This window comes from Hyperolius riggenbachi, chromosome 6 (genome assembly GCF_040937935.1).
Source record: "Hyperolius riggenbachi isolate aHypRig1 chromosome 6, aHypRig1.pri, whole genome shotgun sequence".
Classification (NCBI taxonomy): Eukaryota; Metazoa; Chordata; class Amphibia; order Anura; family Hyperoliidae; genus Hyperolius; species Hyperolius riggenbachi.
Window position 1 is genome coordinate 31,492,908 of NC_090651.1, and position 14,084 is coordinate 31,506,991.

General features: G+C 45.7%; 1 protein-coding gene across 5 annotated transcripts in view; it reads left to right on the forward strand.

The window, feature by feature from the left end:
• Positions 1 to 14,084, forward strand: part of OSBPL9 (oxysterol binding protein like 9) — a 214,765-nt gene that overhangs the window by 97,054 nt on the left and 103,627 nt on the right. Inside the window, exon 1 of one of the 5 annotated variants that reach the window (XM_068239071.1) lies at positions 2,112 to 2,221. The exons of the other annotated variants lie outside the window; for them this stretch is intronic. Coding sequence (XP_068095172.1) covers positions 2,198 to 2,221 — 24 coding nt within the window. The 5' untranslated portion in view covers positions 2,112 to 2,197. Of the gene's footprint in view, positions 1 to 2,111; positions 2,222 to 14,084 lie in introns of those variants that run through there. 5 annotated transcript variants of the gene reach the window in all.

Sequence of the window (14,084 nt, forward strand, 5' to 3'; positions counted from 1 at the left end):
GCCAACCGTTTGCCTGTGTGTATTCTGTCGGCAGGCTGACGGTTATGGCGTGTGTCTGTGGCGCCTTAAACGTAGTCGTACATCAGGCGATGATGGGCAGATTCAACCAAGAGACAGATCTCTCTAATCGAATCGAATTAGAGAGAGATCGGTCAGCTGCCCATACACCGCAGCCCGATTCCCGACTGACTTCAGCATGAAATCTCTTGGGAATCGTCCGAGTCCACCGCCTCGTCGCTGTTCCCTAGTGTATAAATGTGCATGGATGTGTGCATTTATACTTACCTTCCCTGTGTCGCTGTGCCAATCTATCTTCTGAATCCGCCGCTCTTCCATGAGCCCCATACACACCGGCGTTGTACGTGTGACGTCATACGCCGTATGCTATGCGCCGGTATAGGACTAATTTAAAGTACAACTGTAATGAAAGGGATATATGGAGGCTGCCATATTTATTTACTTTTAAACAATACCAATTGCCTGGCAGCAATGCTGATCTATTTGGCTGCAGTAGTGTCTGAATCACACCCGAAACAAGCACGCAGCTAATCTTGTCAGATCTAACAATGTCAAATGCCTGATATGCTGCATGCTTGTTCAGGGTCTATGGCTAAAAGTATTAGAGGCAGAGGATCAGCAGAAAAGCCAGGCAACTGGTATTGCTTAACCTCTTAAAGACCGGAGTGTTAAACCCCCCCCTAAAGACCAGGCCATTTTGCTTAAAAAAGGCCACTGCAGCTTTAAGGCCTTGCTGCAGGGCTGCACAACACAGCACACAAGTAATCCCCCTCCCCTTTTCTCCCCATCAACAGAGCTCTCTGTTGGCGGGGTCTGATCGCTCCCCCAGTGTTTGTTTTGGGGTTTTTTTGTAAATATTTTTTGTATTTTGAAATAAATGTCCCCCCTTTTTTTTTTTTTTATTATACCAAACCCGCCCTCCCTTCCCCCGCCAGCCAATCACTGTGATCGGCTGTCATAGGCTTCAGCTTCAGCCTATGACAGCCGATCACCTCTGATCCCCTGGAGGGGACAGCTTTGTCGCACGGCTGTCCCCAGTACTGCGCTGTTGTAGATCGCAGCGGTAGACGGCGGTTTTGCCATCTAACAGTCTTCGAGCAGCGATCACGAGGTCGTCCTCTACTGTGCCTGCGCCAGCGCTTCTGTCAATCAAATCCATTTGGTCAGAGTGTACTGCGCAGACGCAGTACGCTCCGGACAACGTGGATTTGATTGACAGCTTCCCCCGCACAGGGGCAGTAGAGGACGGCCTGGCGAGGCGCAGAGAGTGAAGCTGCGGTGTGGGAGAGATCAGCTGCTAGGGGCTGCAGGAAGCCCCAGGTAAGTAGAATTATTATTATTTATTTATTTTTTTATAGCTCGGATGTGTCCTTTAAAATTAGCAAAACGCTAGCGATTTTTTTTTTTATTGTTTGTTTTTTTTATTGCTACGGTAGCTACTTTAACATAGGAATCAACAAAAGTATTTTCCACTACAGCGATTCGATATTATGAAAACCGCAATCGCTTTTTGGAGCGGTTTTTGAAGCGGTTCTGCTTCAATGTTAAATGCAAAATCACAATCGCAAAACAAAACTGATGAAAAAAATCGCAGTCGCTTGCGTTTGTAATTTGTCTTCTGCGATTGTTCGTGGAAAAGAGCCCTTGTCGCTAGCGTTTTGCGATCCCCAGTGTGAATGGGCCCTTATGGTGTGTGGGAAATAGAATAAAAGTATGACAGACCGCTCTCAGCCTCTCTCATTGCAATGGAACTGAAAGCAGAAGTCCTGTTCCTGCTGGTTCAGTGGGAATTAATAGGCACAGAATCCCATTTATCCGAGCTTTATCTGGCAGAATGTGCAGCAGCTGTGCCCATCCGCCTCTCTGCAGGGCACACGTGGGGTTAATACATCTGTACACATATCTGATAGCGCTTTAGTCTGATTACTAAACTGAGCATGATGTGTGAATCAGATCTGGCATGTTCCCCTGTGTACTGCTAAATCATGTGACCTCACTCTGCAGCCAATGGGCTCGCCTCTTTTTGATATGTAAACTCTGCCTGGCCAATGGGCTGTCAGTGGGAGGGGAGCAGCTGCTGGTCAGTGGTAGAGCAGAGAGGAAGTAGCTGGATGCTTTGCAGCTTGTCAGTAAAAGCACGCATGTCGCTGGTGAGGACTGTCAGGGCTGTGTGATCACAATGGCTGTGGAAGGCTGCAGCAGTGTAAGTAACGGCAGCAGCCAACATCCTGTTATTGTCTTGTGTGTGCGTCAATGTGAAAGGATCTATATGGCAGAGAGGTGATAGAGATAGGAGAGCAGTGCTTCTCTGTGTACCATGATTGTGACACACTTTATAGATGTACAGGAGAGGAGGGGTGACACAAGGACTGACGATGCAGAAGGTGACTGTCACAAAGTTTATATAATACACTCGTGCGCTTAGCGAGACACCTTAGGGAGCAGAGTCCATTACAGAGTCCAAAGTTGTCCTACAAAGTGGCTGTTAGGCCTGGTGCACACCAGAGGAGTTTTTCTGAGCGTTTTGAGTTTTTAAATCTGCTGCTAATGTTATCCTATGTGTCTGTGCACACTGGAGCAATGAGGTTTTGTAAAAAAAAAAACCATAGCATTACATTGGGAAGAGCTTTTAGAGGTTTCAAAAGCTCTTCCCAATGTAATGCTATGTTTTTTTTTTTTTTACAAAACCTCATTGCTCCAGTGTGCACAGACACATAGGATAACATTAGCAGCAGATTTAAAAACTCAAAACGCTCAGAAAAACTCCTCTGGTGTGCCCCAGGCCTTACACACTTGCAATGTAATCCCAGCCATAGTCTAGTGTTCCTATCCTAGTCTAAGGGCTGCGACTCACTAGGACAATTTTGGCAGCATTTTTGTATTGCCGACAATTGCGGTTCAAAAGATTGGCTTTGCCAATGTATTTAAATGGTGGGGAACCGTTTAGAGCGAATACGATTCGGGTTAGGTAGCTCATATGTGAACTCTCATAGGGAATCATTGCAGAAGCGCTTTTAGGGCGATTTTCTAAAATCGCCAGTGCTTAAAAAATACACAAATGTGTGAACAAGCCCCATAGGTGGCCAGGAACGGTACAATATTTTCCTCCGATTTTTTACGAACTAATTGTTCAGAAAACTAAGTAGAATGTGGATAAAATCAAAATGAAACGATTCTATGGTCGATTTGGAATACAGAATTTTGTCGATCGAAATGTTGGATTTTATGATCTTATCTGAATAGAGAAAGTGCCCTCATCGACCTGTTTGTGGGATCCATCGATAAATCCCTTCCAGTTACTTATGATCCTGCAAATCTGATCAAATGGTCGCATCTGAGGAAAACATTGTACTGTTAATCGGCGCCTTTAAGGTGCATACACGGACAGCATGGTGGCATAGTGGTTAGCACTCTTGCCTTGCAGCGCTGGATCACTGGTTTGAATCCCAGCCAGGGCACTATCTGCAAGGAGTTTGTATGTCGTCACCGTATATGCATAGGTTTCTGCTGGGCATTCTGGTTTCCTCTCACATCCCAAAACCGTACAGATAAGTTAATTGGCTTCCCGCTAAAAGTTGTCCCTAGACTACGATACATACACTGCACAAAACCTACATAGATATATGACTATGGGAGGGATTTCATTGTGAGCCTCTCTGAGGGACAGTTAAAAAGAATCTGAAGCGTCCTAAAAAACTGTGTTTTTTTTATTTTTCTGTCCTCTTTAGAATTTAATAGAATGTCATACCTGAAATGCTGCATCCCCGTGGCTAAACTCTTAATTAAACCCTCCGAAATCCCGGGGGGCAAAAATCCACGACTTTCAAAGTTGTGGATTTTGCTGCTGAGGAGGCAGAGCTTTGGGCTGTAGCTCTGCCTCCAGTCCAAACAATCTGCGCTTATCGCCGCCTCTCCCCGCCCCACTCAGTCAAAGAAGACTGAGAGGGGCGGGAGGAGGCGGAGATCCTCGCAGATTGGTGTGAGCAGAGCTACAGCACAAAGCTCTGCCTCTACCAGGAAGCGATCACCAAATCTTCCCCCGGGGATTTCAGGGGGATTCATTGAGAGTTCAGCCACGGGGATGCGGTGTTTCAGGTATGACATGAATTCTAATGAGGACTGAAAAATAAAAACACTTTTTTTTTTTTTTTTAAAGGACACTTCAGACTCTCTTTAGGGCCGGTTCAGACGGACGTCTGCGTGGAGTCACGTTTAGGAACGTTGCGGCGGCTGCGCGGTCAGGCTTTCAGTAGCCTTCACACCCCGATGCGGTTGCGGTTTTTCTTCCCCTAGGGGGACATTAGCCGTCGCGGTTGGCCGCCCCCTGGGAGCTACATGCTGCTGCTTCCAGGGGCAGCTCGAACGCTAGCGAAAATCTGGACCCAAACGGCGCGATTGTGTAAACGCGCGCAAAAGCTCAGTGTAAACGCTCCCATTCACTTGAATGGGAGCGTTTACTACGACATTCCAAACGATTGCAGTAAACGCTCCGCAATCGTCCGTCTGAACCAGCCCTTAAGTGACAAGACAATGTACTCTGTACAGCGCTGCAGTAGATGTTGTCACTATGTAAATAATAATAATAATACACACACCACAAACACACTGCTAATATTGTGAAAACAACCATACTTTACTGGCAGCAAAGACAAACGACATGTCTGTGTTCCACACACCGATATTGCATCGAACAACTCCTTTAAAGAGGAACTGTAACGACAAAACGTCCCCTGGGGGGTACTCACCTCGGGTGGGGGAAGCCTCCGGATCCTAATGAGGCTTCCCACGCCGTCCTCCATCCGTCAGGGGTTTCGCTGCAGCCCTCCGTGCACCGGTGACGTAATATTTACCTTCCTGGCTCCTGCGCAGGCGCTCTGACGGCTGTCGGCTCCGAAGTAGGCGGAAATACCCGATCGCCGTCGGGTCTGCTCTACTGCGCAGGCGCAAGTTTCCGGCGCCTGCGCAGTAGAGCGGACCCGACGGAGATCGGGTATTTCCGTCTATTTCCGTGCCGAAAGCCACCACAGCGCCCCCGCTGGAGCCAGCAAAGGTAAATATTGAAGCTACAGTCGGCTCTGTCGCCGGCTGTTCGGAGGGCTGCAGTGAGACCCCCGTGGGACAGAGGACGGCGTGGGAAGCCTCATTAGGATCCAGGGGCTTCCCCCACCCGAGGTAAGTACCCCCCAGGGGAGGTTTTTGTTGTTACAGAGTCTCTTTAACCACTTTACCCCCGCCCGTACTGATTTCTCCGTCCCTTTTTCCATCCTTTAACCCCCAGGGACGGAGAAATCCGTACTTTGCGCACTCCCGCCGCTGCCCGCGCTCCCGCTCGTAAACACGCCGCCCGCCGCTAGTAAACACACCGCCGCCCGCTCGCTCAGAGATCAACGAACGGGAAAATCCATTCCCGTTCGTTGATCTAAGCCCCGCAATGATCCGCTGCCGCTCGGCTGAGCAGCGCGATCATTGTGAGCAATAACAAACTCCCAGCCTCTTTCTACTTCCTGCAAGCGTCCGGAAAGACGCTTGCAGGTCGCATGAAACAAAAAGTTACTGTTGCCATTTTGTGGCCAAATAGTAAAACTACACCCTAACCATTTTTTACACACAAACTAGTTTTACACAAAAAATTAACTCCTTACCTCCCACACTCCCCAATTTTTTTTTTTTTTGTAATTAAAAAATAAATAAAAAATTTACAATTTAAAAAAAATACATAAATAGTTACCTTAGGGACTGAACTTTTTAAATATTTATGTCAAGAGGGTATAACACTGTTACTTTATAAACTACGGGCTTGTAATTAGGGATGGATGCAAAACTGAAAAAAATGCACCTTTATTTCCAATTAAAATATTGGCGGCAAACATTGTGATTGGGACATAATTTAAACGGTTTTATAACCGGGATAAATAGGCATATACATTTAATAGGTTTTAATTACAGTAGCATGCATTATTTAAAAACTATAAAGGCCGAAAACTGAAAAATAATAAATTTTCGCACATTTTTTCCTATTTTCCCATTAAAACACATTTAGAATAAAATTATTCTTGGCATAATGTCCCACCTAAAGAAAGCCTAATTGGTGGCGAAAAAAACAAGATATAGTTCATTTCATTGCGATAAGTAATGATAAAATTATAGACGAATGAATGGAAGGAGCGCTGAAAGGTGAAAATTGCTCTGGTGGTCAGGGGGTAAAACCCCTCAGTTGGGAAGTGGTTAAATACTGTGTGCGCAGTAAAGGACAACTAAAGCGAGAGGATATGGAGGCTGCAATATTTATTTTCGTTTAAGCAATACCAGTTGCGATGCAGTCCAGCTGATCCTCTGCTTCTAATACTTCTAGCCACAGCTCCTGAACAAGCATGCAGCAGATGAAGTGAGGCTGAATTAGCTGCATGCTTGTTTCAGATGTGTGGTTTAAGACACTACTACAGCCACATAGATCAGCAGGGCATCTATGCTGGTAAAGAACCGCTCTACCCCGGAATGCCTGAAAAGTCACAGCCTGCAGCCCTGAAAGTCTGCTGCCACAAACATGAATCTTTTGAAATTTAATTGGAATTCCACGTGAAAGACCAATACAAAGTGGTGTACACGTGAGAAGTGGAACGAAAATCATACGTGATTCCAAACATTTTTTACACATTAACTGCACAGTGGAGTGTGCGTAATTATTCGGCCCCCTGAGTCAATGCTTTGTAGAACCACCTTTTGCTTCAATTACAGCTGCCAGTCTTTTAGATTCTGTCTCTACCAGCTTTGCACATCTAGAGACTGAAATCCTTGCCCATTCTTCTTTGCAATACCGCTCCAGCTCAGTCAGATTAGAAGGACAGCGTTTGTGAACAGCAGTTTTCAGATCTTGCCACAGATTCTCGATTGGATTTAGATCTGGACTTTGACTGGACCATTCTAACACATGGATATGTTTTGTTTAAAACCATTCCATTGTTGCCCTGGCTTTATGTCTAGGGTCGTTGTCCTGCTGGAAGGTAAACCTCAACCCCAGTCTCAAGTCTTTTGCAGACCATTTGTTTTTCTTCCAAGATTGCCCTGTATTTGGCTCCATCCATCTTCCCATCAATTCTGATCAGCTTCCCTGCCCCTGCTGAAGAGATGCACCCCCAGAGCATGATGCTGCCACCACATTTGACAGTGGGGATAGTGTGTTCAGAATGATGTGCAGTGTTAGTTTTCTGCCACACATAGCGTTTTGCACTTTGGCCAAAAAGTTCCATTTTGGTCTCATCTGACCAGAGCATCTTCTTCCACATGGTTGCTGTGTCCCCCACATGGCTTGTGGCAAACTGCAAATGGGACTTCTTATGCTTTTCTGTTAATAATGTCCTTCTTCTTGCCACTCTTCCATAAAGGCCAACTTTGTGCACTGCACAACTAATAGTTGTTCTATGGACAGATTCCCCCACCTGAGCTGTAGATCTCTGCAGCTCGTCTAGAGCCACCATGGGCCTCTTGACTGCATTTCTGATCAGCGCTCTCCTTGTTTGGCCTGTGAGTTTAGGTGGACAGCCTTGTCTTGGTAGGTTTACAGTTGTGCCATACTCCTTCTATTTCTGAATGATCGCTTGAACAGTGCTCCGTGAGATGTTCAAGGCTTTGGCAATCTTTTTGTAGCCTAAAGCTGGCCATACACTGGCCCGATTTGCGCCCGTTTCGACAGCAGATTCGATCACTGGGATCGAATCTGCTGCCAATCGTTCACGCTACACGCCGAATTTCGATCCATTTCGTCCGATTCCCCTCGATCGTTCCGTGCGGAAAATTACTGTCGATCGCCTGCGGGTAGGGAGCGCGTCGCTAGCGGCGTTCGAGTGCCCGACGACCGACGCAATAGAGCGGCAATACATTACCAGCTCCGCCGGCGCGACTTCCCCCAGTTACCGTTGCTCCGTCTCCGCTCTGGTCTCCGGCATGCTTCAGTTCCTCCTGCCCGGCCGGCAGGAAGTTTAAACAGTAGAGGGCGCTCTACTGTTTAAACTTCCTGCCAAACAGGAAGAAGTAAAGCATGCTGGACCTGGAGACCAGAGTGGAAACGGAGCAGCGGTGACCTGGGGACTGGAGTTGCGCCGGTGGAGCAGGTAATGTATGCGGGCGGGGGGAGCAGCGGCAGCACCACCACCACCACCACCACAGATTGTGAACGGTTTCAGGCTGAAATCGGTTCACAATCTGTTTGCAGTAAAGGTAGCCATACGATCCCTCTCTGATCAGATTCAATCAGAGAGGGATCTATCTGTTGGTCGAATCTGATGGCAAATCGACCAGTGTATGGCTACCTTAAGCCTGCTTTAAATTTCTCAACAACTTTCTCCCTGACCTGTCTGGTGTGTTCTTTGGACTTCATGGTGTTGTTGCTCCCAATATTCTCTTAGACAACCTCTGAGGCCGTCACAGAGCAGCTGTATTTGTACTGACATTAGATTACACACAGGTGCACTCTATTTAGTCATTAGCACTCATCAGGCAATGTCTATAGGCAACTGACTGCACTCAGACCAAAGGGGGCTGAATAATTACGCACACCCCACTTTGCAGTTATTTGTAAAAAAAAATGTTTGGAATCATGTATAATTTTTGTTCCACTTATCACGTGTGTGTACACCACTTTGTATTGGTCTTTCACGTGGAATTCCAATAAAATTGATTCATGTTTGTGGCAGTAATGTGACAAAATGTGGAAAACTTCAAGGGGGCCAAATACTTTTGCAAGCCACTATATATAAATAGATAAATACTACTTCTACTTGCATAACAAATGTATTGTGCTATCCACGTACTGATTCCTGTGAATTTTATAAAGGAAAAGCAGAAAATCCTATTCTAGGCAGCGGCCATCTTGCCAAGCTAATGCTGACATCATATCCTCCCTGACTCTTGTTTTCCTCCCTTCTCTTGCTCATTGTGTATTCATTAGCTGCCCTCCTCCCAGAGTCTTCAGACACTCCCACTGAAGTGTATACTAGGAACTAGACTATCTTATCCTCCAATCGCTGATTCACCTCAGCCTTGTTTGCCAACACAAGTGAGCAGAGGATCGTGTTTCTGATAAGCGGCTAGGCAGGGAAATAAATCTAAGAGGAGGAATATATTATAGATTAAAAGAACCCCCAGCATGCAACTGTTTGGCACTAGGGCCAGTGCTCCTAAAGTATGTGATAACTCCAAACCATAACAGCAGAAAATGTTTTGCAAGTTTTGAATGCAGGATTAGCATCTTTATCACTTAATACACGCAGACCAGCTGCGTTGACATTTTATTTTTATAGTGACAATACCGCTTTAACTAGTGCAATGTGTTTGCTATGTGCCCTCCCATCAGGAAACGGGGTGCAATTGTGCCATACACCCGTCAGATCACTGCGGAATCTGGAATCGCAGTAGTGGAAATAGAAAGAAACACAGTAGAGCCCTAAATGAAGAAAGGCATCGTTCACACTATGCAGTGCAGGTGGCTGTGTTTACAACGCAATGCACGGTATCTGTTATGCTCTCTGGTGTGGTATTGATGCCAGACACTGACACCCAATGAGACAGCACAGCGTTTGTACACATATGCATTTAGCAGTGCGTTGCAATAGTAAGAATGACAGACAATGCAGTCTATGAGCTTAAGCAGTCCTTGCGCATCACCCTCTATGCGTGTTGCCAAATTGTGCACAGCAGCGCTTTGTGGATGAGGCCAGAGTCTATTCCAGTAAAAAGCGGTTATTTTTAGAAACAGGAGCTTGTTGTAGAATCGGTAAATCCTCAGTTAATTGTGATGGGAGAGAAATGAGATTGCACAATACTCTCATCATGTGGTCATTTGAGAAGCATAGCTGGGTGATCTCCAGGTGCATTGTGGGAAGTGTGCTTGTTTCATTATTCAGATAAGCTGTAGCAACACAGAGGTTGTTGACCAGCATCTCCGCTCCAACATACCTGGCAGGTTTAGGGATTTATTGTGTTTGCTAGAATGAAGTTATTTCAAGGAGGACCCTGCAATCCCACAATCATAGGAATGTAATCTTCATTGGAAGTGTTTAGGGATGGTCGGGCAATGCTGATTTACGGATCAGCGTAAAATTCTGAGTTCCAAGTTAATTTGAAAGTATTGGACCAATGGGAGTATATGCAGAATTTTACCGCGGTATTCAGAATACCACGGAAATTGTAGGTCACTCAGAAGGTTCAGGAATACTCAGTAGTATCGGAGTCTTGTGATTGGTCTTAAAGAGAACCTGAAGGTACCTAAAACAAGAAAAATTCTGTGGAAATACCGCATTGCAACTTTTTCTGTAGCCCAATCACAGAACTATGACGCATTGCAGAATACATTTTTTTTTTCCACAAAAATCAGATTACTGTACTGCAGAAATTTTAAAGGGAACCTGAATTATATAAAATATAATAATAATTTATAAAAAAAATTAGTCACGTGTGTCTAAAACTGGCCACTTCTACCCAGCATGCACCTTGTCATTAGGAAGTCAGCGGCAAACTACCACACTCAGCAAATTATACCGACAGCTTTCCGCACACTTACCGACTGCTATCGCAATCACCTCGCACTCGGAATTTTTTTTTAATGAATTCACTGCAGAAACTCTCATTTACCGCTAGCGGTAATTTCCCACCTGACTCTGAACTACCGCACTCGCTTTTATGAATCGAGGCCTATGTAGGAAAACTTTCCTCTGACTGCTGAGAACAGAAGAGGGAGAGCGGAGTAGTGCATCTGGCGCAATATTTTGGTGTAGAAGCATAAGAAAATTCTTTTTTTTTTTTTTTTTTGTCAAATTTTAGATACCAGGGTTCTCCCCAGGCTATTTTAGCCGGGTGCTCCTCCCGGCTAGTTTTGGTGAGCACCCGGCTGTCATCGGCTCACCTCCTCCTATGCTGTAAGCAGAGTTGGGCAGGGAAGGACCGGCCCTTCATTCTCTCATCTCGCCTCACCCGGCTGGAAAAAAATCCTGGGGAGACCACTGGACACCAGAGAGGACAGATGAGATTGCCTCTGACCACTCTCACTCTGCTCACTCCATCTTCCAACTTGTGCCTTGCAGGGTGAGATACCGGTCAGTCACAACAAAAACTCCCAGGAACAGCTTCTTCCCTCAGGCGGTAGTCATGCTAGCGTGTGGAAACAACCTAGAGCCACTAGGACTGGAAAGCATTACAGCATAACACTGAAAATGTACACTTCTCACCCTGTTTACTACCACTTTAACTTATGTACTGTCCTTGACTTGCATTTACCTACACTGTGTGTCTTTGCATTGTTTTTGTCTGCCAAGTCAAATTCCTTGTAAGTGCAAACTAATTTGGCCAAATAAAACTGATTCTGATTGTGAAGCAAGAGGGACATGGAGTCTGATAAACGCCTGCCGACCTCCATGCCCAAATGACCTGATACGTTTGTCAGTCGCTAAGCTCCTCCCGCTTCTCCATATTCCTGCTTCTAGCACATTATGTTCAAGAACTGTCTGTTCGCTTCCTGTCTAATCTATTCCAACGTTCTGACAAGACCCATGGTCAGGATGTAATCCGTATTCCTTACTTCACCTGTAAGTGGTTTCAGTGTCGCTGCTGATTGGTGTACATACAGCTCTCAGCTATTCTGTTTATGATCTCTGAACACTTCAAATAATGAGAATTGCAGTAATCTTTAAAGCGGACCTGAACTCAATACTTCCTCTCTGCTCTAGAAGATACGGCTCAGCATAACAACCTTTAGGCTCGGTTCACAGTAGGACAATACGTTGTGATGTGTGTGATGTGACGAAATTTTTTCCAGCCGGGTGGCATGAAAAAGTAGCCGGGTGGGGCGAAAGGAGAGAATGCAGGGCCAGTGCTTCTGTGAGCAACTCTGCTTACAGCAGAGGAGGTGAGCCGATGACAGCCGGGTGGTCACCAAAACTAGCCGGGTGGAGCACCTGGCTAAAAGAGCCTGGGGAGAACACTGCGACAAAAAAGTGGTAACTCCCATTAACGCTGTGTTACAGTAGCATTTAGTAGGTACAGTAAAGCATACAGGCAATGAGAAGTATGCTTTCCTGTACCTGGTAATGTGTTCATTTAGCGGTAGCGCACTGCAGCAGCGCGTTACCATAACGCTACACGTTACAATGCAACGCTAATGTCGCACTCTGCGCATCGCATAGACGTCTTATTGCAGTGCGGTAACCTGCATTATAAGACTTTATAACGCAACTCTGCAGTGTCCTACTGTGAATCTTGCCTTAAAGGGATACTGTAGGGGGGTCGGGGGAAAATGAGTTGAACTTACCCGGGGCCTCTAATGGTCCCCCGCAGACATCCTGTGTTGGCGCAGCCACTCACCGATGCTCCGGCCCCGCCTCCGGTTCACTTCTGAAATTTCTGACTTTAAAGAGACTCCGTAACAAAAATTGCATCCTGTTTTTTATCATCCTAGAAGTTCAAAAAGCTATTCTAATGTGTTCTGGCTTACTGCAGCACTTTATACTATCACTGTCTCTGTAATAAATCAATGTATCTTTCCCCTGTCAGACTTGTCGGCCTGTGTCTGGAAGGCTGCCAAGTTCTTCAGTGTTGTGGTTCTGCTATGAACTTCCCCTTCCAGGCCCCTCTATGCACACTGCCGGTGTGTTATTTAGGATTAGAGCAGCTTCTCTCTTCTCTCTTATCTTTTACAAGCTGGATAAATCGTTCTCTGAGCTGGCTGGGCTTTCACATACTGAAGAATTACAGACAAGGGCAAAGCTGTTTGCAGGAAGAAACAAGCAGCCTGAAACTTCAGTGCATGAGAACAGGGGGAAAGAAACACACAAATGATCTCTTGAGATTCAAAAGGAAGGCTGTATACAGCCTGCTTGTGTATGGATGTATTTTCTATGTGTGGACATACTGTACATCAACCTACTTCCTGTTTTGGTGGCCATTTTGTTTGTTTATAAACAAACTTTTTAAAACTGTTTTTAACCACTTTTAATGCGGCGAGGAGCGGCGAAATTGTGACAGAGGGTAATAGGAGATGTCCCCTAACACACTGGTATGTTTACTTTTGTGCGATTTTAACAATACAGATTCTCTTTAAAGTCAGAAAACCACTGCGCCTGCGTTGCCGTGTCCTCGATCCCGCTGATGTCATCAAGAGCGCACAGCGCAGGCCCAGTATGGTCTGTGTCTGCGCAAAACACTCCTGGTGACATCAGCGGGAGCGAGGACACTGCAAAGCAGGCGCAGTGGTTTTCAGACTTTAAAGTCAGAAATTCCAGAAGTGAACCGGAGGCGGGGCCGGAGCATTGGGGAGTGGCTGCGCGGGCACAGGATGTCTGCGGGGGACCATTAGAAGCCCCGGGTAAGTTCAACTCATTTTCCCCGACCCCCCCCCCCCCCCCCCCTACAGTATTCCTTTAAAGAAAAACATTTCTTTGTTACAGCTGATAGAAATCCTGCAATAAATCTGCAGTGTGTCTACTTCCTGCTTTCAAGGAGGCAGAAATGGGGTTTAACATCCTGTGTTTACAAATTTGTTTGATTAGTCACAGATGAGGGCAAATTAAACAGGCGAAACTATCTCTATACATACAGGATGGATTTCTCTGTTTTCCTTCTGTCCTGTGCAAAAGTTCAGGTTCACTTTAAAAGTGGACCTGAACTCTTTCACAAGACTGAAGAAATACATAGAGAAATGCACCCTGTATGTATTTAGAGAGTTTACCCTGTCTAATTCCCCCTCATCTGTAACAAATCACAAGTTGTAATCTGATCTCAATGCTGTGTCACGTGACTGCCTATGGCAGAGATGGCAGATAAGGCCATTTGAAAGCACAGGCTGTAAACAATATGTCTGCTTCCATGAATCAGAAAGTAGAAACTCTGCAGATTTATTTTAGGATTTGTATCAGGTGTAACAAATACATGTTTTTTGTTTGAAGGTTATTATGCTGTTGAGTATATTTTAGAGCAGAGAGGAAGTTCTGAGTTCAGGTCCGCTTAATGTGTGGTGAAAAACATGGTGCCAGACACTCCAATCCAGAAAGACAAGACTCCGTGTATAAGGTACCAGGTGC